Below are 27,767 nucleotides of genomic sequence, written 5' to 3' on the forward strand. Positions count from 1 at the left end.
AAATTAGACAATAAGAGAACAAACAACCCAATCAACAAATGGGCCAAGGACCTGAACAGACACTTCTCAGAGGAGGACATACAGTCAATCAACAAGTACATGAAAAAATGCTCACCATCTCTAGCAGTCAGAGAAATGCAAATCAAAACCACCCTAAGATACCATCTCACTCCAGTTAGATTGGCAGCCATTATGAAGTCAAACAACAACAAGTGCTGGCGAGGATGTGGGGAAAAGGGTACACTTGTACATTGCTGGTGGGACTGCAAATTGGTGCAGCCAATTTGGAAAGCAGTATGGAGATTTCTTGGAAAGCTGGGAATGGAGCCACCATTTGACCCAGCTATTCCCCTTCTCGGTCTACTCCCTAAAGACCTAAAAAGAGCATGCTACAGGGACACTGCTACATCGATGTTCATAGCAGCACAATTCACAATAGCTAGACTGTGGAACCAACCTAGATGCCCCTCAATGGATGAATGGATAAAAAAAATGTGGCATTTATACACAATGGAGTATTACTCTGCATTAAAAAATGACAAAATCATAGAATTTACAGGGAAATGGATGGCATTAGAGCAGATTATGCTAAGTGAAGCTAGCCAATCCCTAAAAAACAAATGTCTAATGTCTTCTTTGATATAAGGAGAGTAGCTAAGAACAGAGTAGGGTCGAAGAGCATGAGAAGAAGATTAACATTAAACAGGGATGAGAGGTGGGAGGGAAAGGGAGAGAGAAGGGAAAATGCATGGAAATGGAAGGAGACCCTCAGAGGTATACAAAAGTACATACAAGAGGAAGTGAGGGGAAGGGGAAAAATAATACAAGGGGGACAAACGAATGTCAGTAAAGGGGGCAGAGAGAGAAGAGGGGAGGGGAGGGGAGGGGAGGGGAGGGGGGATAGTAGAGGATAGGAAAGACAGCAGAATACAACAGACACTAGTATGGCAATATGTAAATCAATGGATGTGTAACTGACGTGATTCTGCAATCTGTATATGGGGTAAAAATGGGAGCTCATAACCCACTTGAATCAAATTGTGAAATATGATATATCAAGAACTATGTAATGTTTTGAACAGCCAACAATAAAAAATTAAAAAAAAATAAAATAAAATATAAACACAAAAATCTTACTATGTATACCCCTATGATTGTTTTTAAAGACAGACAGACTAAGCCACAAGAAATATGTCAATAGGATACTTTGTAATCACAAATATCACAGATAAAAATTACCCAGTTTACTGAAAAATTAAACCCAGGTATATGAATCCTCAGAGGATAATGTAGTGCTAATAACATCTGCCTAAATTTCTAGAGTGTTGTTTTATTCATTATGATCAGCAATATTCTACTTTATCCTCAATCTTGCCTCAAGATCTACCAGATCTTCTTTCCCATTGTTGCCTACACCTATCCATCTGTCTCCATTTTTCATATTTACTGATGTAAATATGTCTAATCTGGAATAGGTCTTAAAGTCTGCTTAATTACACATATTTACAGAGATCCAAGAGTGGATTGCCTAAGGTCTTAAACCTAACAGGTAAATTTAGAACATGAACACTTCCTAATAACTTATGTAACAACATTCTAAAACTAATGGTCTTCATTTTTGGCATCCATTTTTTCCATTGTTTTTGAGCTGATCTTTTCCTTGTTATAATGGTAAAAGACAATCCATTTTTTTTAAATCCCGGTAATTAATTGAGCAAAACTCCAAATTAAAATGTCATCAATTGCTTTTTTCTCTTCTCTGTCATGAAAATAAATATGTTTTGGGATATATATTCATTTCAGATCTTGAAAAGCAAATATATCTAAATATTTTCCCCAAATAAGCATCATGTTATTTTGTCACCACTGAGCCATTTCATATTTTATGTCTGTTAACTTTCTTCCTGGAATGATAATCCCTTTTGTTTCTTTAAATTGTGATATTCCCACCGACCCCTATTAAAGTCTACTTCACCATTGCAACATTATAATACTGTTTGTATTTCTAGACTCTAATTATTACAATTATCTGAGAAATGTATTTTTAAAAATCTTGGATCTATAGTATAGCTCAATGGTAGAGCACATGTTTAGCATGTACCAAGAACAAAACAAGACAACAGCAAAATTTATTTTATGATTAGTTACTACATGGGTTATAAAGATTACTCCCTAATTTTAAGAAGCTCTTATCTAAGAAAAGCTAACATTTCCCTAGAAGATAGTTTGAGATAATTTCAAATGTGACTGTCATATTGGAAATTCAATATTTGGTGGTATGGTATTAAGCAAGATGTAAATGTCAGATGGGTGTTACTGCTGGAAGAATCAGAGACAGCTTCATACAAGAGGTCACATCTCAAATGTACAGTGAGAGACACTAGATATTTTCAGATTCAAATAGTGAGGAAATATATTATTTCAGATAATGCAAAAGGCATGAGCCAGGATGTAGAATGTACTGGGTGTTAGTCTGAAAGTCAAATTGGTTGAAATATTTGGTGTACAAAAAAGGCAAAGGCAGAAATGAAGCACAAATCGTATTGAAAAGACACACTATAGAATAATTTGAGCGCTACTGGAAAATGTTTGCCTAACGAGGAGGTGACAGAATTCTTGCAATGGAAGGTTTCCCTTTAGGAAGGCTGTGCTCTAATAAGGGTGTGGAAAGAATTGCAGTCTGGAAGCTTGAGGCAAGGAATGCTAACAATAGTCTAGCAGAGTTGTCTTAAGAATAGTTTATATGAAAAATAAAGAAGGGACAAGGGGATAGAGAATACAGAACATAAGAACCAATAGTGGTCTTGGAAGATGTAATAAAAATAACTGAAATGGAATGACACAGCTATTAGAAAGTACAACTTAACAAAAAGAAGGTGCAAACTTCACTTATTCATTCAATATACATAGTTTATAACTGCTCATCCACTTTAATAGAGATGGTTAGGAGTTTTATTTGAAATATATAATGCAAAAAGAGTTAAGAGGACTCACAGATGTATTGTACAGGCCATGAGAGCAAGAGAGAAGGCAAAGATATTCTAATATCTTGAAGAGAGCAGCTACCTGGATAATGACATGAGCACTCTAACAGGTGTTGGGTGTGCAGGGATGGACGAGACAGAACCCAACCAAGAGGCTTAGATTCTAGTGGAGAAGACATGGTAAACACATAAGGAAACATGTATGAAATAATTGTATACAGGGATAATTGCTATGAAAAGTCTAAGCAAATAATAATAGCATAGAGAGTTGGAGGATGGCAATGTGAAAGGGGGAATCAGAGAGGGAAATCGTCAGCATAAAGCTGATTTTAAGTGGAGCCACAATACAGTGGAGAGACACAAGAACAATATTTTGATAGGAAAAGAAGGAGTCTAGCGCTCACTGTGGATGGCAAGCAATTAAACTCACACTTCCTTCTTCTTGACTTTTACATCTTCAGGGAACTGTCATTCTTCCACCTATCCAAGCTACACAAAGGGATGCTGGAGGGAAGATTAGAAAACGAGACAGAAATAATGTGTGGGGGCTATTTTTTAAAATAGTACTATTTGTTTTTTGTAGAACGGGTAAATAGTGGACTAGGAAACAAATTGGGAGATTGATATAGTGCACTCAATTGGAATATGGTCGTTCAAATTATGGTAGTAATACAGTAGTATAGAAATTACTGTAGAGACAGTGATTACTGAGGAGTTTTATTGGAAACATCATATGTAATAAGAGTTAAGCAGATTTATGGGTGGATTATATAATGGAAGAGAACAAAAGAGAGGGCAAAAGTAACTTTCTAGGTTCTTGAATGAGAATCTAGTTGGAAAATTATATAATTGACAAAAAAAAAAAAAAAAAACCTGGAAAAGCAATGGATTTGAGAGGGTGAAGGGAGGTGGACTGGGCAAGTCAAGGTTTTGGTCTTAAATTTGAAAGTTTTGGATATTTACTTGAAATCCAAAGTAGAGGTATCAAACTGTTAGAACACCAATCAGTTCAAAATTTTCTTTATCATCTAATTTAATGTCATAATTAAAGAAACATATAATATGTATTCTATATAAGATACAAAGTGCAGTAATAAAGATAATATCCCTTCAAAGTCACAACCCAATACGTAAGTATCTACTTAAGTATTTTCTCGTTTCATTTATCTAATTCCTTTCCATAGATAAAAATTAACCTGAATTTGGTGTTTCTTGTTTGCTTCCATTTTTAAAATAACAATTTTTGTTATGCATGTATGTGTCTATAAATATACATTATTTACTTTTGCCAAATTATAAGCATTAGCAACAAAAATATTCTCTATTCATTTGGAATTTCTTTTAATTTTTTTCTTGTCAACACTTGGATTATCAGAATTCTTAATTTTCCTAAACTAGCATATGTAAAATGAAATATCATGGAGTGCCTCATTTCTGTTCCTTTAATTACTAATGAGAAGACTAAAATTATAAAACCGAGGTTAACACACATAGGAGACAGAGTAAGAAGATTTGATATAATTTAATTGAAGGGACAGAGAAAAAGACAGAAAACCATGACAGCAATAGTCAAATGGGTTGAAGGTGATAATGTTCTCAACTTAATGACAGACTTTAATCCCCAAATATAGAAAATAAAATGAATGTCAAATGAATAAATTCTCAAGCAATCCCCAAATGTATGAAATACAACAAATTTCAAAGAAATAAATTGTCAAAAAACACACTAATTAATAAATTTGCAGCTATTAAAGACAAAGAAGGATAAGCAGATTGCTAGCAGTCATTTTAAGAGAAACAAGGAAAGCCCAGAAGCCAAGGGAGCAATTTCTTCAAAATACAATCAGCGTTCTATATCCCTAGGTTTGGCATGTGTGATTTTAACCAACTGACCACCCCCCCAAATTTTTCATCTGTACTAAATATATAAAGACTTTTTTCTTGACATTATTCCCTAAACAATTCAGTATGACAACGTTTATGTAGAATTTGCATTGTTTTAAGTATTATAAACAATCTAGCAGTGATTTAAACTATATAAGAGATTGAACATAAGTTACGCACAAATCCTAAGCCAGTTTACATATTCAGCTGAGCATCCACCATTTTGCTTGAAAGAACCAATACCTCATAGATACTGAAGAACAACTATAACACAAAAATAACCAAAATAACTGTCAACCTGAGAAATCTGTGTACAGTGAAACAATCTTAAATATCAAGAATAAAATAGAGAAAATGAAAACAAAACCTCTCACCATCAATGGACTTTCATTAAATGAATTTCTAAAAGATATACATTTAGACAGAAGGAAAATGACATCAGAATGGATGGCTGAGATTGAGAAGGTGGAACAATTGGTAAACTCATAGACAAATATCAATAAATATTGCCTGTATAAAGTAAGAAAAACAATGACTAAATTTCCAGCAAAAACAAACAACAACAACAACAAAAACCAAAATAACTACATTAAAAGACAGCAGGAAACCATAAGGAGATCATCAGATGAAACATTTGTTTCCTTGTATAGTAAGATGTTGATGGACTTTAGAGGGTTAGAATAACTTTTGCAGGCAACAATCAAGAAGAAAAAAATACACTACAAAATTTTCACAGAAACTTCATGTCAGTCCCAAAGTAGAGAGGAAAGAAAAAGAAAGGAAACATAAAACAAAATTGCGGGGTGGGGGATGGCTGGGGAGTATAAATATAAAATGTTATTCCTGTTTGTTCCAGTTTTTAGAGGGAATGCTTTCATTTTTCTCCATTTTCAATAATGTTGGCTTTAAGTTTAGTGTATATAGCTTTTATAATGTTGATGTATCTTCTAGCTATCCCTAGTTTTTCTAGTGTTTTGAATATGAATGGATGCTAAATTCTGGCATATGTTTCTTCTGCATCTAATGAGATAATCAATCATGAGATTCTTGTCTTTAAGTATATTGATGTGGCGAATTACGCTCTCACCGTACACAAAACTCAAAGTGGATCAAGGACCTAGGCATTAGACCAGAAACTCTGCGCTTACTAAAAGAAAAAGTAAGCCCAACACTACATCTTGCCGGCTTAGGAACCTACTTCCTCAGCAAGAATCCTGAAGCACAAGAAGTATAATCAAGACTCAATAAATGGGATGGTATCAAACTCAAGAACTTCTTCACTGCAAAGGAAACAATCAAGAATGTGAACACACAGTCTACAGAATGGGAGAAAATTCTCACCACCTGCAGCTCAGAGCATTAATCTCCAGGTTATAAAAAGAACTCAAAAAATAACACCAAAAAAAAAAAAAAAAAAAAGCGCCAAACCAATAATTGGGCAAAGGAACTAAAAGGCATTTAACAGAAGAAAAAATACAAATGGTCAAAAATATATTAAAAATGTTCAACATCATTAGCAATTAGAAAAATGCAAATTAAAACTACACTGAGATTCCATCTCATTGCAGTTAGAATGACAGTTATAAAGAATACAAACAACAATATGTGTTAGCAAGGATGTGGGGAGAAAGGTACTCATAATGACTTTGCAGGTGGGACTACAAATAGGTGCAACCATTATGGAAAGCAGTATGGATACTATCCATTTTAAAAGACTTAGAATGGAACCACCAATTGACCCAGCTAACCTACTCCTCAGCTTATACCCAAAGGACTTAAAATCAGCATACAAGAGTGACACATCCATATCTCTGTTTATAGCAGCTCAATGCACAATAGTCAAGCTATGAGATAATTATGAGATGATCATGTAATGGATGCACGGATAAAGAAAACATGGTATATATACACAACAGAGTATTACTCAGCCATAAAGAAGAATCAAATTATGGCATTTAGTGGTAAAAGGATGGAACTAGAGAATATCATGCTAAGTAAAATAAGCCAATCCGAAAAAAAAAAAAAAAAAAAAAAACAGAGGCTGAATGTTCTTTCTGATATGTGAATGCTAACTCCAACAAGGGAGGGTGGGAAGAGGAAGAATAGAAGTCCACTGGATTAGACACAGGGAAAAAAAAAGAGAAGGAATGGGGGAGGGCAATAGGAAGGACAGTAGAATTAATAGAACATAACTTTCTTAACCTTATATTTGAATATATTACCAGGGCAACTCAGCATCATGTACAACCACGAGAATAGTATCCTAATTAGAATAAGTTATACTCCATGTATGTCTAATATATCAAAATACATTCTACTGTCAAGTATAACTAAAAAGAACAAATAAAATAAGATGATAAACATAAATAAAGTGAAAAGAAATTATCACATTGTATTAAACAAGCAAACCAAAAAAGATTAAGAAAAAAAATAAAAGATAAATGTGCTTTACAAATGACAAAGCTAGAGCAAAGGATATCAAAAGTTGAAGCAAAATATGGACTAATATTTATGCTGTAAAAATACCTAAAAGCTAGTGTAAAATTAAAGTGACTTATATTATTCAAAAATCAGTATGATCCAATTCTCCTTGCTTTACTAATGAGAACTAAAGCAGAAATTGACAAATTATCACTATTTTGGAGAGTTCAAACAAAGTTCTTAATTAATTATATAGTAAGGTAAGAGGTAAGAAAAATATGGAAATATTGACAGACAGGATTAACAAGTTTGGGTTATGAACATGTAAGAACTTTGTAGTGACAGAAAAGCTTACACTGTTCTTCAGTATAAATGGGATAATTTCAACAGTGAAAGGCTTATTGGATCTTAGGAGGTATTTCATTTATTTATCCCTTTATCAAGGATACCAAGCTACTGATGCTTCTGATTATCTTACCATGTCTTGATCTAATCTTAAGATTCTTTCTGCTGTGCAGAAATGTAGGAAATGTATGTATGTTTGAAAACTATTTTAAACCATTGCATTTTAAATATCAAATCTCTATGTATATCAGTGCATTTTAAGGTGTCATTTGGAGGACTCACAAGACATTTTACCTTGAATTAAAGTGATATTTCTCAATGTCTGAGAATGTTCCCAGTCTTTCAGTCTGAGATCATTAGTGATGTTATTCAATACTTTCACTTCTCTTTTTATTTCCTGTTGCACATAAACTTGTTCTTCTTTTAGAGACTTAATTTCTGCTGATGTGTTGTGTACCCATTCTTCTAATTTATTGATTTCCTGTAAAACATAGTGAGCATTCACAACTTTTGTTACACACAAAATTATCAAATATGTAAGTTCAAGAAATTTTGGAATTTCTGTTTTTTATAGCACATATTATAGGAATCTTATGAAATAAGAACATGAAAATTAGAGAGACTGTATTTAAAATAGTGATTCTTTGGTTACAAAACATTTCTTCTTTTGACTATATGGACAAATTTTTACATGCCCAGTCAAAAATAACAACAAAAAAATCATTTGAATATAGATCTAAATTTTGCTTCTATTTCCAAATATGTACATATCAAAATGTGAAAGATAGTTTATCTGAAGTCAAATTTCTTTTGAGTGTATTTAGAATGGCAACTTATTCCTATTTTATGACTTTGCTAGATTTATGTATGAAATTGTTTTGTAGCAATAACCAAAGTTTAATGTTGTAATTGTCAGTGGTAATGAACATTGAGGATAGATTTTTTATGTTCAATTAGTAGCATTTTACTTTACACTATTTATACTTCTGTTATTGAGACTTCATTATTATTTTACAATATCAAATACATACATATTTTGTGCATATTTATGTACATGTATGTGTATACATGTAGAGAATGTGTAAAAACGAGAGAAGAGAATACTGTCCTCTGGAATATGTTTTTATCTTTGTGCAATGATATACTAAGAAAATTTACCTATTAGAGTCTTTAAAATTGACACTTCCAATAAAAGTGGAACCATATTGGGTGTATTTTTGAAAATTTAATTAAGATTCTTATTGATTAGAGCTGTTCCCCTTTTTACAACATTAAACAATGCTGCAATGAACACCATTTTATACACATTTACATTTTCATACAAGTTCTATAGAACAGCTTCCTGGAAGTAGATTTGAACAAAGGGATTAAACATTAAAATTTTTATTCAATACTGCAAAACTGCTCTCTAAATGTATGTTACCATATTAATTCTCTTCCTAACTTTTTTGTATCAGTACTCGCTTTTTGCATCCAAATACTAGGTACCATCAACATATTTAAATTTGGAGAGTAAGAGCAGATACATAATAAATCACTGTGACTTAATTTGCTTTTCAAACTATAATGAAATTATAGTATCCAATTATCAAGTTCCTGACCCTTAATGCTTTTCTTTATTACTTTTCTTTTCAGATTCTTTGCTGAATTTTCTCTTCAGGCATTAGGCTCTATTTTTGTTGCACCAAGTCTTCTAATGTGTTATGGTAATATTTTCTTTCTTTCTCTTCTGCACTTATCCCATCCTGTCTTCACGGTATGCTTTATGATTTTACAAGTATTTCCATGTTCAACTGTTGATAGATTATTATTTTCCCTCTGCACACAGAAACAAGCCAGTAGCATATTATTTCTTTCTTCATGCATTAAAATAAATTTATACCTCTCTGGACTGGACTGGACAAATGGAGATGAGAGGATCAAGATGGCAAAGATCAAGAAACAAAGGTTTACCCAGATTTCCCTCTCCCATGGCACTCTTCTTAAGGAGAAGGTCCTGTCTGTTCAATCTATGTCTCCCTCCACCAGGAACCTTGCTGTACATTAGAATAGCTCTACCCTCCAGGTCCTCCTTCCCTGGTCATTTAGCATTTTTCATACAAAATGGTATATATAATAAAGATAGAATGGTGAAATGTCTGTTATAGCAACATGATAAAATAAGGTCAACTGTATTAAGTGGCTAAAAATTGATGGAAATATGTCAGGTAATTTCAGAAGTCCACAGAGCAGAGGTCAAAGAACTAGCAATTTGACTTCCTAGATACCTAGAATCAATTGTTTTTCATACTAAAGCTGAAGCTACCTATTTATTCATATTTATTCACTTTTTAAAAAAATCTGCACGTTGCTCACATTTGACAAGTTTCATTTGGAATTATTTGCATTCAAAAGATGGAAAATGCATTTGATTTTTAAAAAATACTCATGGAATGCTTTATAATTTTACAAGTATTTCTTGAGGATATCCATGCATACTCTCCACACTCTATCAACAGTGGCCCTGATAAAAATGGATATGTAATTTTTTTCATCTTAAAGTCCACACTCTCTTTCATATGGTACCAGTGCTCTTTTTTTTTTTTTCCTTTCAAATCAATATTTGGTCATCCTTGATAGTAAGAGGGTATTACCAATAAGCATTTTCAACAAACAGCATTTGCTGATTTGGCCATTCATTTAATCGCCTATTCCCTCTTTGGGCTACAGATTCAAAGATCAGGACTGGGGTTGTTGCTCAGTGGTAGCATGCTTACTTACTATGGTGAGGCACTGGATTCCCTCCCCAGCACCACAGGAAAAAAGATCAAGATTCAAAGATCAATAAAATTATTCAAGCAATGGGGATCAAAGCATCAAGGTTGTTTTCCAAGCACACATGCATGCACATGCAAGCACTTTCAATGGCACCAACTTACCAACTTTGTGTCTAAATTGCTGCAAGTGACTACTACCTTTAACAATGTATGTAGCTTGGGGATTTTGCAGTTATTTATTTGCACCCCCTTTTGGAAGGCGGAAACTCCCTGCAAAATATAAAAGCAATCTATCCAAACTAAGAAAAGCTTGTTGATCATGAGGCTTTGATTCTAATGATTATCACTTCAAATATGTCCAGAATGTCTACTTCTTTCAAAAAGTTTTCAATTTGGTTAGAATACCTCACTAACAGTGGGTTCAAATACAGTCTATCATCTCTGCTGGACTTAGCACATTGCCAAATTCAGTGTCTTTGTTCTTTCATCTTGTCTAGCTTCTCTCTCCTCTCACCTCACCCCCATGAGCCTCTAATCCTGTTTCTACATAAAATAATAGTTCTTTTCTTTTCTCTCCAACTTTAAGTTACTCCTGTAACTGACATTTCATCTTCTTGTCTGTCTCCTGTGTCCCTCAACTCTCTGGAAGGTTTCTTCTTTGTGTCTCCCACTACCTGCTCCCCTTAGCTTGAATCTTTGATATCCCAGTCTGTCTTGATGTGCTCAGATCCTTATTAATGGCTGAGAAAAAACACTAGCAGGGTTGAGAAGGAAAGACATGAAAGAGGAGCAGGACATCAAGGTTGGTATTGAAATGAGGCTTGCCAACAGAGTTCCCATATTTAAACATTCATGCCGTTGTCTTGTGACATTCTTAAGGTGAGGAAAATTAAAAAAAAAAAAGTTTAGAGTGATTGAATCTTACAAATTATATATGTGCAGAACATTATTTCTTAACTTGTTTATTCTCAGTCAGTAGTTTAGTTGGTGTTCATCCAAAGTGGTAACTTTGCTAGACAAGTGATGTCCATTTTCTAAAATCAGTAGTTGTAATATGTTTATACAGAAAACAATTGCATTAATCAAGAATGGATCTATTCAAATAAAATCCACTCCAATGATGCTGGCATTTCTTAACTAATGATAGAAATACAGGCTTCGTATAACAAGCGTAAGCCTTAGGTATTTTATAACATGAAGATTATTTTTTTTCAAGTGAGTAGTGAAGTTTAGGTCAAACATTTATTGTTCATGAAAAGAAACAAATGATATTACTAGATAAAAATAAAATTTTATAATTGATGACTTGTTTCTTAATTTTTTTTTCATAAGTACAGAGTAATCTAGATCTTTGACAGAATTAACCACGGAATGGTCTAGGGCAAAGGACAGAAAAATTATAGTCCTTGGGCCAAATCCAACCAACAGATTATTTTTGTAAATAAATATTGATCGTTTCACAGCTTTTGCTCATTTCTCTACATGTTGCTAATGGCTGCTTTCTTGTGACAACGGCAGTATCAGATTGTTGAGACAAAAACTGTGTGGTCCTTACAAGGTAAAATATTGCCACCTGACCTTTGACAGAGAAATTTTGATGATAACTGGTCTTACTATGTCTTGTTCTCTTATTATAGGGGACTTTCTGATCATTCTCCAGCCCCATTATGCTAGTGTTTTTCTTGTTGCTGTTCCCAATGATCAGTGAATATCATGACCTAGAAGTAGAAAACTTAGCATGTTTAATCCAACAATAAAAATGATAAGCATACATTACTATTCTATTATGAGCTTATGAAGATAACATTATATAAATTATTCAAAATTTCGGGTTTTTATATAATTATTTGTACACATAAGAACATGAGTGTGCCTCTTGGGAGTGGCAAAATAAATTATTTTAAAATTTGATTTTTTAAAAAATATCCAGGTAAATAAGGTTTCCATTCTTGAATGATAAAATATTAGATCTATATAAAATTTACAAATACAGGGTGCCTACCTCTTCAGGTCTGCTAAAATAATCTAAAAATTACAATTGCTTTAGACAATCTAACAAGACACTGCAATAGTATTTATAAAACGAAAATACCTTTAAAGAGACTACATCTAATGGAAGATAATTATCCCTTTTGCTGAAAGTATGGAGAAGGCACTAGATAAATCCACTTGAAACCTTTAGAAAAGATTGCCAGAGGAGCCAAGGTAAAGACGATGATGTAGAAACAGAGTTTGCAACTCTCCTTGTCCTGGACTGCCCGAAGAAACAGGATCTGGATAGATTTAATTCCAGAAAATGGCCTTCAAATACAATAATTCTTACCTCTTGTTGTTTCAAAGTAGTCTCTTGAATTTTGCCATTCAATGTTTCTATATTGAGCTGTAAATCAAGTAAGGTGCTATTCAGATTTATTAAAGACTTGGAGATTTCACCTACTGCATTCTCATATTCCCGGACTGAGGAAACCAAGTTATTTAGCTGGAGAAGATTATCATTAAATCTTTGATCCGTTGTCACACTGAAATTTTGGAAGTGTTCTGAATTTATGAGATTGGCTTCTGAATCTGAAATAGATTGGATTCTCTTCTCCATGTTGACCATGCTTTCCATTACAAATTCTTGAAATTTCATTTTAGCTTCACTGCCATTTCTTTGTCCCAGACTTTGAGATATATCATTTGCATTAATTGGATCAACTGTGCAATTCTTCATTTCCCACTTCAGGAGATGAGCTGCATGTTTAAGTAAAAAATAATGAAGTCAAGACCTATGTTCTTAAAAGTATGCATTATGTTACTCCATTTAATTCCTTTCCTTTATTTTAATTACATGTGGGATAATAGCCTAAACCCTGTATTTATTTTAAATATGCTACATGTGAATAATAGTATACTACTGAGTAGCACACAGCCTCCCTTTCCCACTTTACATAAGAATTTATTCCAGGATTATGTCATTATTTCTGAATTTCTGCTTATATGAATCTTCCTGGCCATTAAATTTAGCTTTTCCAGTAAGAGAACATTCTAAAAAATATAAAATCTGTTATATTATACTCCACAGACTATTGTTAGGATATAATGAGATAATGCTCAACATATTTTCTGAGGTAAGCAGGTTGGACAAGTTAGCTATGATATTGACCAAAATAATATGTAGTTAAAGGTGAAGCACAAGTAGGAGCATCATCCTTTTTGTGGATTAATTGTTCATCTTCTTCATCCTATAGCTTAAGCTGAATTAAGAGAATTGTCATTTTAGTTTTCACAGGTTCAACTCCCAGTTGGTGGAGCAGGAAACTGGGAAAACGACTTTCTTACATTTAAAAAATATATTGTTTTCATCAAACTCTTCTTTTCCTGTTATAAAGTATATATTCACAGCAGAAATTTTGAAAATATGGATAATAAGAAAAAATAATTTATCCTCATCTTACTATTCTAAGTTAAACTCCTGATATCTTGATGTATAGATATCAAATCTTGTTCTCTGTTTCTACTATCATATTACTATTTGAAATAAAAATATTTTATATAAATCTGGAAGCTACTTTAAATTTAATGCAATATCATAAACATTTCTTAGTATTATTTAATATTGTTTTACAAAAATAATTTCTTAACTACATTGTATTCTATGAATGGGTATCTCAGATTTATTTAATAGCCCACCTACATTTAGTTTGCTTCTGTTTCCAGTAATGTATCTGGTGTTTTGATGAACAATCTTGTGATAAATTATTTACTGAAGAAAAAAATTGCTATTAAATGACATTTGGGGAACATACTGAATTGCTGATACATATTTCCAAATGGGCATATGTTCTCTAAACAAGATAATTATCATTCCAAAATGTTCTAAAGCAATATGCTCTTTTGTTTAAAAGGAAAGAAGAACAATAAGTCACAAGCATTAACTTTGCAGATAAAAATAATACACAATTATACACAATGAAAAAATGTTAAATGTCATTTTAAAACTAAATTGCAATGGTTCTTTGTATCTTATGTATATTTATATCTCCATATATGTATACTTATATCTCCATAAATGTAGACTTTTCATGTACACAAATATTAGTCCCATTCTTGTTAGTTTGGATGCATCAGATTGTCCATATATGACATTAGGGAGCAATAAAAAGATTATCTTGCTTAGATTTCCTCAAAGATACAAAAGAGATACTTACCTTAGTTGTGGTGGTAAATCTGGTGAAATAAAGCATGTAAATCCCATAGCAGCAAATGGGCCCATATTTCAAATCTATTCAATTACAAAATGCCTTCTGCATGAAAGATATTGTCATAGAGTTCATTGTAGCCACTACCTTTAGTTAAAACTTTGTGTAATGATTGTTGCTATTATTATATTGAGAAATGCTATATTATATATATAATATAATATATAGTATATTATATATATAATATAATATATAGTATATTATATATTATTATATTGAGAAATGCTATATTTAATATGCAATGCAATTTTAATTTTTAGAAATGTGTTATATTTTTCCTGGTTACAGTCCTTCACTATCAACTTACTTGAATTAATAAACTTCAGGTAAAATTTTTAATATGATCTACAATAGAGGCTGTATTAAATGTATGTTACTCTGTATTTCTTTATTTATCAATAAACTGGACATAAAAATGTATTTCTTTGCCACATCTCATTATTAAATTTATTAAATTCAATATGGAAAAAATTTTGGATTGCCTCTTAAAATTTTCTTTTTGTTTCTTTTTATGATAATTATTGCTTCTTGGGTAGCAGTTAAGATTAGATTATGAAGTAGAACTTCCATCATTAGGAGCTCTGATTCTGCCCTTTATAAAGTGTGACACTGGACAAGCATTGAACAAGTTATTTGTCAGTGCTTCTATTTTGCTATCTGTTTAAATGGAATATTATCTAGTGTTATCTCAGTGTTTACATAAATAAAATATACAATGTTTAGACCACTTTGTGGCATGTAATAGGCATTGGATAAGTTTCAGGGTTTTTGTCATTATAATTTTTAACTCAATATATGTGACCCAATTATCTATATGCTTCATACTGATTAACTTTAGAAAATTAATTTTGTATAATATAAAAATTTTTCTGGGATTGGATATTCCCATGAATATAGTAGTCACTGTGCTTTATTTTACTAGGTGCATTACTCTAATTGCTCACCACATCATTTTGCTTTCATGAAAAAAAATTTTGTTTCATGCAGGTAACGTTAGTCTTTTTCACTGTACGGAAAGAGAAGAACTAATTTTAGAAAAGGCCAACAATTTGGCAACAAGTTGAAAAAGAGTTGACAATAAAGGCTTATCTTTTGCTTATAGATTTAAAAACACAACAATGATTAATTCCTTAATCTGAATGAAACTAACTTAAACTTTCCTTTCTTTAAAAATGTTTAATGCTATCATATAGTGAGGTAAAGAAGGTCAGAGTTCATTCCTTTTCAGAAGTTCATTTCTTTCATTTTTATTGGAGAGCTGGCAGTTTGTGACTTTCCTATTTCATATATGAAAGGAGACAAACTTTTATGGCCTATGCAAAGATCTAGGGAGAGGGTTATATTTGATTCTACAGATCATGTTTACTCTTTCATGTTGGTAATATCTTTTCCTATCCAAAATTTATATTGTGTTGAATAAGAATTTTTAGTATTTCAGGAGCAATTTATACACATCAATTCTAGGTTGTATTTTATTGTTATGCGAAAGCATTATGTGTTATGCTCTCACAATGTTTCAGCAGCTTCTTTAAGGACAGGAAGCATATGGAATAAACTGTATAACTAAGAACACATTTAGTTTTCACGTGCAATTATTTTTTGGGGCTCATTAATTCATATTTTCCAAAAGGAGTACCTTTTATTATCTTAGGCATATGTTTTGTCTATATTAATATATTTTTTGTCACGTGGAGATATGTACTATATTTTAGTTCATTTTTAAAATATTCTGATCTACAACTTTAAGTTATAAATGGATTATCAATATTTTATTATGAATAAATGACAGATACAGTGAGTTCTATTCCAAATTCTCATGGATTTGGTACTGATGCAAACCAATAATATTGGAATATATTAGCTTCTTGTCAATCTTAATGTGTGCCTATTGTGATTTTAGGAAACAAACTACTTCAGATCAATTGTTATCAACTCTCGAACAAATATGTTGACACTTATAGTACTTTCTAATAGTCCAGGTATTTGGGCCTTGATTAGAATCCCTGAAATCTTTTTAGACTTCTGCCTGCCTTCTGCATGGAACTGTCAGAAGCTTCAGTTCCTGAGGTTGGCTCCGTAGGTTGTGATTTATATAAAAAATAAAATGTATCCAATTAGTGTAGTTAATAATCCCAAACAATGATGCATCTTTCAGTTATGCATTTTACATTAGAGATAAGCAGATGCACAAATAGCATACAGATAACTATGTCTCATCAGGAAGTTGATTTTTTTACTGCTAGATATATCAGATCCTTTTATTTAGATGACTGTAGTGCATTTGCTTGTTGGTTTGGATGTTATGGTTCAATTTCTGTTTTCATTTGTATTTTAATGGCTAAAATATTAGATAATTTTTTCCTGAGGAAACCATTTTCTTGGCTAAAATTATCACAACTCATTGTGTTGCTGTTGTTATTTTACTTTTACTGACCATTCAAGTTTGTTATAAAAACCTAGAGAAACAGCAGACCATAGAGGTTAGAATTCAGAAGTCATAGATGGGAACTACAGCTCCATTACTGAGGAATCTCAGTTTTCTTGTACAGATAATGAGGACACTATAGCATCTGCTTAAAGTATAAGGGTGTAGTAAGAAAATTTGGGGAAAGTTTTTAGCCTAGTAACTAAACACAGTAAATGTTTAAAAAAGAAAAATGACAGGGGCTATTACAATTGTTGTTGTTTCTGTATTATATTTTTGGTATGGAATTTTGGCTTTGTTTTGGAATACCCCCTCTTACATTGCCTCTTAATAAAAGAAGTTTGAACTTTTATTCAGGAGTATATTCTTGTTAAGCTGATTAATATAGACACAAAAATGCATCTTCTTCCAAACTTATCTCTTGACAGAACATATGGCCATGTGTTTTCCCAGCCATAAAGAAGAGGACAGCAACAAGACATATAAATTTAAATGCCAATTTAAATTCATCAAATTCATAAAAATGTTGTTTAGGAGAAAAACATTTACATGTATATATAGACTACATACAAGCCATTTGCCTTTGTCAATATCCTTAAATCTATTCCCAATCCAAGTCAGACTCCCCAAAGGAAAATATACTTGAGCTCAATGTGAAAGAATGCCAATGTGTTATTTTTAGAGATATTTTAAGTAATAGCTCATGAAGCATGAGATCATGTTAATTGTAAAAACTGCACCTAAAGAGGTAGGTGTAAGGCCCTTCAATAGACGAATGGATAAAAAAAATGTGGCATTTATACACAATGGAGTATTACTCTGCATTAAAAAATGACAAAATCATAGAATTTACAGGGAAATGGATGGCATTAGAGCAGATTATTCTAAGTGAAGCTAGCCAATCCCTAAAAAACAAATGCCAAATGTCTTCTTTGATATAAAGAAAGTAACTAAGATCAGAGTAGGGAAGAAGAGCAGGAGAAGAAGATTAACATTTAACAGGGATGAGAGGTGGGAGGGAAAGGGAGAGAGAAGGGAAATTGCATGGTAATGGAAGGAGACCCTCAGGGTTATACAGTGGAGTGGGTAGAGAGAGAGGAGGGGAGGGGAGGGGAGAGGTGGGGAGGGGGGAGGGTGGAGGATGGGAAAGGCAGCGGAGCACAACAGACACTAGTATGGCAATATGTAAATCAATGGATGTGTAACTGATGTGATTCTGCAATCTGTGTATGGGGTGAAGGTGGGAGTTCATAACCCACTTGAATCAAAGTGTGGAATATGATATGTCAAGAAATTTGTAATGTTTTGAACAACCCACAATAAAAAAAAAAGAGGTAGGTGTAAGGCATTGGTTTATAGTGGGAATATTTCTTTCTGCTCTCAGTACTAGACATAGAAGATCTTCTGAACAACAGCCTTGTTTTAATGGTAAATCCATTGTCAGTGCAAATGATCATGTTTGTCTTCACATTGGAAACTAGAATACTTCACATTGACAATGAAATTTATGGTCCATTGCTAGTCCTATATACATAGAACTTTGGAGTGTAACAGATTTTTGAAAATCTTCCCATCTTCACATGTTTATGTTTTATTTTGTTCTTTTCTATTCTGTTTTTTTTTTCTAATTTGAAAATATCTATTTGCTTCCACTTAACATTTCAGAATCTATTCTTTTATTTCAAGAAAAAGAAAAAGGTTTTATTTTTTAAAAAATTGCCTTTTTTCCCCCATTATGTATTATAGTTTTCTTGTGTGATTATAAGTGAAGGCTATTTGAAGTGGATTCTAGGGCTTACTTTTGGAAATTACTACAGGAAAAATAAATAAGGAATATCTCTATACTATGGCTGCACAGAATCTATTTTTTAATTTAACAAACTTGAGGAAATAATTATACATGAATTTTTCCTTATGCATCTACCATATTAAAAGAAAACTGAATGCTGTCTTTTTTTACATTTAATAATTCACAAGAAGAATTGCTAATTTTCAATATTCTAGAATTCCATACCTGCCACTATTCCAATGATAGGTATGAGAATTGCAAACACAAGGAGATAAAGGGCAATTAGTGCAGCTTTGAAGGACTTCAGTTTCTCTTGAAGGGCAGGGCCATTTTTTGGATCTACAAAAAAACAAAAGCCAAAACTATTGTTAGAAAACTTTCTGCTCTTATGTGATTAAAATTTTATAATCTCTAGTTATATGATTAGGACCAAGCCTATTGTAACAAAACAAAGGAAAACTAGATTCTTAGTTACTCTGTACCAAACAAAGGGACAGGCATAGGAAAAGCTGATTCAGGTGTGACTATGAACACTTGATTCACTTATCTATTTACCAAAAGTCCAAGAGAAAGTTACTACCCTCTACAAGTTGCGCTTATCTCATTTGGGAGGATTAATTGGCAAATTTTAATATTGGTACTGACATATGTTGGCATAAATATTTTTCTTCTGCATATTTCACATGGGAATATATTCTGGGTCAAATAAAATTCCTCAAGCAACATGATTATGATTTTTTTCATATTTTGAAACTAGAGAAATATTTACTTTCAATGACCATTAGGCAAAATATTTATTTATCGATTCCATCTCAATAATTTTGTATTTGTGTACCTTATGATTTGAATATAATATCAAAATTTTTAAAAAATGAAATAAAAGAATTTACATGCTGACTAAATTTTGAAATGAATCAATGAAGCTCATCTTCTGGATATTTCAGAACATATTAAGAATAACTTTGTAGCCTGATGCATTTATATGGAACAGTGATTCACACAATGGAAAGATAATTGTGGTAGAAATACATTAACATACAAGGGAAGCTTAGTAGTTTGGGAAGACTATTGTCTGATTAGATGAATAAAACATTCATTAAAATTTTCTTTTCTGTGGCTATTTCTTTTATTGTTTAATAAAAAAGTAACTTCCTTTCTGTTTGCAAACTTCTAATTTAAAAACAAAATTTGACATGTTGTTCAATAATGCTTTATGAAGGATCAAGAGGAAAAGAAAATTTTTGAAAAGTAAAGAAAAGGAAAGATTGCTGGGATAAGAAAAAGAATAACCCATAACAGAAGCAAGATGGGATATTCCATCGTTCAGGTTGACTAAACCTGAAGCTGATGGGTCATCCACTTTCTCATGTATAATTTATTATCACAAGTTCCGAGTAGTTTATCTTTTAAATAACTCAGATTTTTCTCTTATTTTTCCTGCTCCCAATGCCTTTGTCCTCCCTCCTCAATCATGGAGCATCTTTGTCTATAGTTGGTCTTACTATTATCTTTAAATGTGTATGTCACTGGTACCACCTTCTCCCATCAATCATTAGCATAGCACACAGCTGGGGTTGAGAGCTATATTCCAGGTTTGCCTTAGTAAAAACTCATATACGAGTCTGTAGCTTTGTGTGTGCTGCTTTCTCTAACTGCTCTTCCTTCTCCACCCATTCCCTTGGATATGGATATTCATCCTTTAAGGCTTGGTGGAATTCTAAACAATTCTGTCCTGCCCCCTTCTGCCTATAAAGACAGAGTTGGATACTTTGAGCTTTTATCATAACCTGAATAAACATCTATTTCATCTGTCAAGAACATTTTGTGTGCCCCCCAAAGATATGTTGAACTCCTAACCCCAGATACCCAAGAAAGTAATCTTAATAGGAAATAGTGTCTTTGCAAATATACTCACTTTTAAATGAGGTCATACTGGACTAGGGTAGCTCTAACTTAATGACTGGAGCCTTTATAAGAATATAAAATAAAAGAGTTACACAAGGGGAAAAAAGAAGGAGGCAGAGATTAGTTTGACAGAGTTACAAGCCCAAGAAATACCAAGAATTGCCAGGGCCTAAGAGAAGCTAAGAAGAGCTCAGGGATGATTTTTCCCTCAGCCTTTACAAGGGTGCAGAGACCTCCAGGGACCTTGAATTAACACTTCTGGAATTCAAGTTTGTGAAAGAAACATTTCTATTGAGGAAACTTTAAGCTACCCAATATGTGGCAGTTAGCATGGCCCTCAAAAACTAAGCAAGCACCTGCTGCCCATAGGCACTCTGTCCCCCTTCTACTTACTGGGAGGAAGCAGTGCTGTCATTGAGCGAGCATCAAATTTCACAGATTCTGAATAGGAATCCAGGTCCTCCAGTTGATCAGGAAAGCCATCTAGCTGCTCCATACTTCTATCAAACACATGGAAAAATATATTAATTCCACATGAATTGGCTAGGGTTTTTTTTCCTAATGTTTCAAATTGAAATTTATCATTAACATTCAATTTTAACAATTATTAGTAAAATGAATACACATGTCACATATAACAATGTATTAAACATAAATTTTAACTTTCCCATAAAGAGATTTATGTGGAACTTACGAATCTGTCAATGCGCAAACGTGTCTCAGTGTTTATAGATGGTGTGTCTTTGAGTTTGAGTGGAGGTAGGATTTTTAGATAAAAGAATTTTTTTTCCCAAGTGACAAAAAACTGGCTGAAAAGAATATTATAATTTCCCTTAGAACAAATAGCTATGCATATTTGGAACAAATATTTCCTGTGACCTCTTATCAGAGATTCTGGATTGAATTTATTAAGCATATCTTTGTAAGTCAGTTTTTTCTTACCAAAGTATCTTACCAAAGTAATTTAGAAACATAAAACAAAGCCTAAAATATCTCTAAACTGAACTACATAAGGACAGATATTATGTCTGCTTTTGTTCACTTGCTTAAAACAACCTGGAACATAGAATATATTTCATAAATATTTGTTGAATGAATGATTTGGCTTCATAGGGCACTGGTTTTATATATTAGTTTTGCTTTTGTGTATGAGGTAAGATGGATGTTTGGAAAATATAAGAATGTGAAGAGGTGTGCTTCTTCTGATAGATTCTTGGCAAATAGTTTTTGTTTATGATTCAGATTTTATGGCTTTTCTTTTTCTAATTTACATTCTTAGTCTTTTGATAGCTTCCTTGGAACTGAATTATACTGTTGAGACACTGCCTCTGTCCTGTTCCTAATCTGCATTTGTTTGCATTTTCGCTGTACCACTTAGCCACTGGATTTGACCATATTCCACTGCAATTCTCTCAAGAAAACATTGCTTGTTTTTTGGTTAGGACAACTTTTTTTTTAAATTAGGGACCATCTTAGTTGTGTAGAATATTTACCAACTCTGGTTGTCACCCTCTAAATGTCACTAATATCTCTTAAATTATTGTAACACCAATAATTTGCAAAACTTTTACCCCACACAAACCTCAACTCTATATATTTCCAAACATACCCTCTTTGAGAACCACTGTGCTACATGCATCCTGAATAACATTAGTTTTTATGGAAAAAAAATCTTCATGAGTTTCAACAACAATACAGATTAATCAAATTTTGTGTGGCAGTATCTCTCAAATCACTCTGTGTGTGTGTGTGTGTGTGTGTTTATGTGTGTGTGTGTGTGTGTGTTTATGTGTGTGTGTGTAAGAGAGCCTTTAAAACGTGTATGAATGTTTCTTATATAACAAAACTTAAACATGTTACATGTTAAAGCAAAGGGAAATGAACATTTCCAGGATGATGATGCAGTGATCTAAACTTGGCCTTTTATCAAGGCATAAATGTATTTTTATCTACACAATTTGACATTTTGTCAAGTTATATATCAAGTCATTGTAACAAGTTCTGTGCAACTGAGGAGGCCAAGATCAATCTATATGGAATAGTCTTAGTAACCCAAAGATCTTATTTATGTACTAATTAGGAAGACTGTATTCTTTATCAAAAATCACCTGGCATTGTGATATATTTGTATATATACACATGATATATCACATGTGTATATATCTATATATTATATATTATAGATAATTGTATGTATATACATGCACATAATATATTTTTATATATGCATATATATGTTTATATATGAATATATATGCATATATATATACCTATATATAATTTTTTTTTTTACAAAGAAGGCACAGGCATAATACCAAAGGGAGTGACTTACTCTTTGGGGAAACTGGGTAATCACGGTAAAAACATAGAAAAAAAGCCATTTGGGGAGCACTTTAAAAAATAAGCAAAAATTGGGGGTGAAATTATTGCAGAATAGTTAACGTTAAAAGCATGAAGGCATGAACAATAAGGGGACTTTAAGCTGATCAGCATCATCAAACTGAAGTTCAGGGCACAGAGCCAAGCGAGAGGCTTTAGATCTTGTATCTGGCAGGACTCTGTTCATGTATAGGGGACTGGAAGGGAGATGAACACCAAAATCTAATGTGTGGGTGGATGAATTAAAAATATTCCCCTTGACAATTCTGGAGTATGATAGTTCTGTTATTTTTTTTTTCTTTCTAGGACAATGTACTGCAGTTCATCATGAACTATAAGATATATATTTTTTTCCATAAAAAGAAATTAGGTATTGACCCAGTATAGACATTGCTGTCATAGTATTGCTGGTGTTTTTTTGTTGTTACTTTTCTTTTCTTACCTTCTACATATTCTTTTTGGGGTCTCATCTATTTTGATGACTTGAACTACTTGCTGTGTACCAACCAAGCCAGTAATTATCCAGCTTGAATCTCATGTTTCATAATCAGATTTTTAAAAAGAGATAATGGTGCAATTTTCACACCAACCCATCTTTTTGTTTTCGAGGATTTTCAGTGTTGGCATGTTACCCATTTATATAATCTATTATTATAACCATATGTCATCATCATCTTATTTCATTGTGGAAACACATGATACAGTCATGCATATGGCAAGATAGAAGAAAGAGTTAGAGGAACAGTCACTCAGTCCAGAAGCCAGGGCTTTTTTCCAGACCCCACTCACCTTCATGACCCATGTCCACTTACATACAACTACTGACCTCCTTGAACCCATTCCTATGATCTATCTTAATTTTTATATTTTAGCTCATTTTTATCTACTCAACCAGGCATCTTGAATGGTAACAACGGGATAGAAAATTAAGGGGAAAATCTAAGAGCTTTTAGAATGAGGAGAAAATTAAAGTTTACTAATGGAATATTTTAACAATGTAGGAGAATCAAATCATACAATAAAAAAACAAACAAAAAAAACTTTTTCAGGACAAAAACCTAAGAGAGAGAAATAGGTGACTAAAAGAAGACCCAGCTAAAAACAAGGGAGAACTTTTTGATACCATAAGAGTAGAGCACAAAAGTGGTCAGGGTCATGAAGGAGGGGGAAAAATAGAATTTCAAGACATGCAATGACACCCATGACGTGCCATATTGGATTTGAGCTGCTTCATTTGGTTAACAGAGGCAGACACAGACTCTTAGGAAATCAGCAAGTAGACAAAGGGTAATGAAGGGAAAGGAGAGGAACAGGAATAGGGAAGACAGTAGAATGAATCTGATATAACTTTCCTATGTACATACACCACAGTGAATCTCCATACCATGTACAACCACAGAATGAGATCTTAATTAAAAAAAAGTTATACTCCATGTTTATATAAATATGTCAAAATATACTATTTTTGTGTATAATTCAAAAGAATTTTTAAAAGTCACAAAAAAATAAATAAAATTTAAATGAAAGGATTTGTGTGTATACCAGAAAGCTGGTCATGTTCATGGTTCTTGTTGAGAAGAGATTTGCTGATTATGCTCTGGGACAGTACATTGATGCTGAGGGCCATTGCTAAGTAAGAATGATGCATGGCATGACCCAGGTCATTTGCAGTGTCATTGCATGTAAGGTGACCTTGCTCAAGGACCAGGGAGGATCCAGGTTTAGGGCAGATGGGGGTTTAGGGCGTTCCTGGTTTAGGACAATCCCCGTTTAGGGCGGTTCCAGGTTTAAGGTGTACCCTGCTGGGAATAGGGCGTATCCTGCTGCCTCAGGCACGCCTGCTGGTTGAGTTCCCGGGGATTTTGCCCAGAATGTGATTGGGGCCCGGAACGTGGATTTCCCCAGAACGTGTGTAGAGTGCCGGTGTGAGTTCGGGAATAAAGAATTGCTGTTTGAATCTACAAGGCTGTGAGTGGCTCGTGATTTTGTGCCCAGCCATACTGCGGCACATTGAGTGGAGTTTTAATGTTTCCTAGGTATTCCCCCTCATCTTTTCATCTCTTAACACCATAGTGTGCTAGAGTGCAGTTCTTGTAACCCTTTCTCTCCATATTCACTCCCTTGGTGATATTACTAGGTTCATTGCTTTAAATACTACCTACACGGGTGGGGACACTCCCATTTTTACCTCTTTCCCAGATCACTGAACTCTAGACCCTTATATGCAACAGCCTAACATGTCTACTTAGATTTCTAACCTGCTCCACACGTAGAGGTCTTCTTTCTCTCTCATTTCTCATCCTCCACAAACCATTCCTCATCAGATCCTGTTGGCCATATGCCAATGCAGAAGCTGACTGCAACTCTACCATTCCCCCACTCACTCTGTCCAAGTCTTATCCTCTTTTATCCTGCTCACTATTTTATTAGGTCTCTAATCTGCCACTTGGTCTTTACTCCATACTTCCTTCTCCACACAGTCTCCCAAGCGATTCTCTCCAGTAGATACATCATGTCATTCCCCTGCTCCCCCCAAAAGGAGGCCTTTCCTGAGCATCAGATTTAGAATTATAACCTTCTCATTTTGCTTCATAAACATACAAAAGGCAAATTCACTACCATCACTCAAGACTCAAATTTTCCTGTGACACTCACAACACAGGTTACTTCTGTGACCTCAGAGGTGTAGGGATTTTGCCTCACCAACAAGCAAGCAATTCTGCAGTAGCCAACACTAGCGGATGGTTCTCTACTCCATTTTAGTTCTGACAATATCTACCTGGAGATAACATCAGATCTCACAGGTAGAGAGCTCAGTCCCCAAGACAGCCCCCTACCCCACCTTGGCTTTAGATGTCAATCCCAAGTCGCAATTGTGTTCCCTGTACTTCTGAGTGACCAAGTAAAAATCGGGGTTTCCATAATTTCCTCCTCTGGTTTGACTAATGTACTAGAGCTGATCATAGAACTTAGGGAAACACATTTACCAGTGTATTGAAAAAGATATTGTAAAAAGGATACCAATAATCAGCCAGATGAAGACATGTATGTGGTGAGGTATGGGAGAAGAGGCACATAACTTCCATGCTCTCTTCAGGTGCTCCACTCTCCAAGAAACTGCACATGTTCAGCTATCTGGAAACTCTTCAAAATCTGTCCTTCACTGCACTATGAAGGCATGATGGCTGGTAGTCTGAGTGAGGAAACCCAGCAAGGCCTGTCTACTTAGATTATTCTTGGCCTGTCAGTGAAGCAATCCTCTCAGTGAAGCAATCCTCTAACCAGAGTGTAGGAAGGACCCCTCTGTAATAATAAGGGTCTTATGACCCACTACTAAGGGTAGGTGGAGTTCCTATGTGTGCATTCAGGAGGTATGAACCAGAAACAATGATGGAAAATCAGAAAATAAATATCATATTATCATACCTCTTTTTTCCCTTCCCATCTTGATTTTTCTCCTCCAAAAAGTGTCATCATCTAACACAAATAAAATTCCCTTATTTGTCTTATTTGTTGTGTGTCTTCTCTCACCCAAGTTAGGTGCATGATATGGGTTTTCAATGTTTTAGTTAGTAATCAGAGAGTTTCTCACAGTTATGAAGTATCCATTATATACATATTATATAAAAAATTGCACAGATGAAAAAAAGTATTTTGCAAGATGACCAAATTTCATATCTTGGTGTATGCCTGAAGAAAATTTCACATTTCATTAATTCGAAAATATTTTTAAAATTCTCTTACATATTGGAAGATAGTTTTTTTTCTCTGAATTGCATGTAATTTGTAAACTGAAATAAAAAAAAAATCACCCTCAATGACCTCACTTTGCTTCAGAGGTGTTCATTATTAGAATTACCAGATATTTTCAATTCTATTCTGACTATTATAATTTTTAAAATAACATTAAAACACATACACAAGGGAGGGCCTGGTTAGCAGACAGAAGACAACACACACCTTTCCAGTGTGCCTTTAACTATCATTTCCAAAGTTAAAAGAAAAAGCAACTACACCAAAGTTACTTTTCCAACCAAATGTCAATGCACCTATACAGGATTGTGAAATCCTGTGGGTTTGTACAAACTATTGAAAGCATGTTCTCATGAGAAGTGAAACACATCTCTGCAATATCAGCTTTTCATAGAGAGGGTGAAAAGTTTACAGAGGCAAAAACAGGAAAACCATAATGAAAGCATTTCAAGGTTAATGTGTTTGGAAACCATACCCTTTATTTTTCTTGGATATGGTTTGTGAAAATATTGTAACAATATTAAAGGAAAGGTAAAAACAAAATTTCTGTCACTCCATTATCATAGCACTGGAAAAAGAATACCTTCATTTTTCCTATGAAACTTGAGTTTTATACATATACATCCATGTTATATTGTTGCTGTCACAGTTCAAATTATTTAGTATTAGGCATTTCCCTTAAAATTATATCAGCATTTTTATCCTTCAAATGATTTTTTATATTTAAAATAATGAGCTATTAATAATTCATTGATTATATGTACATATCTTATTTATATAGCCACTTTCTTATAATGAATTTTTTTCTTTTTAATTTTTCCCCTTTTTATTCAAAGGGCTACTTTTTGCTAATACAATTATTATGTAAATATTTTCATAATTTGT

The 27,767-nt window shown here is 33.3% G+C and overlaps 1 protein-coding gene across 2 annotated transcripts in view; it reads right to left on the reverse strand.

Annotated features, from left to right (window-relative positions):
• Window positions 1–27,767, reverse strand: part of Msr1 (macrophage scavenger receptor 1) — an 80,230-nt gene that overhangs the window by 46,400 nt on the left and 6,063 nt on the right. For both annotated transcript variants that reach the window (XM_027954715.2, XM_027954716.2), the window contains exons 3-6: window positions 21,144–21,250; window positions 19,071–19,184; window positions 12,714–13,123; window positions 7,929–8,115 (exon numbers count right to left, since the gene is read on the reverse strand). In XM_027954715.2, the coding sequence (XP_027810516.2) occupies window positions 7,929–8,115; window positions 12,714–13,123; window positions 19,071–19,184; window positions 21,144–21,246 (814 nt within the window). In that variant the 5' untranslated portion in view covers window positions 21,247–21,250. The remainder of the gene's footprint in view (window positions 1–7,928; window positions 8,116–12,713; window positions 13,124–19,070; window positions 19,185–21,143; window positions 21,251–27,767) is intronic.

The sequence above is a fragment of the Marmota flaviventris genome, chromosome 3, assembly GCF_047511675.1.
Source record: "Marmota flaviventris isolate mMarFla1 chromosome 3, mMarFla1.hap1, whole genome shotgun sequence".
Taxonomy (NCBI): Eukaryota; Metazoa; Chordata; class Mammalia; order Rodentia; family Sciuridae; genus Marmota; species Marmota flaviventris.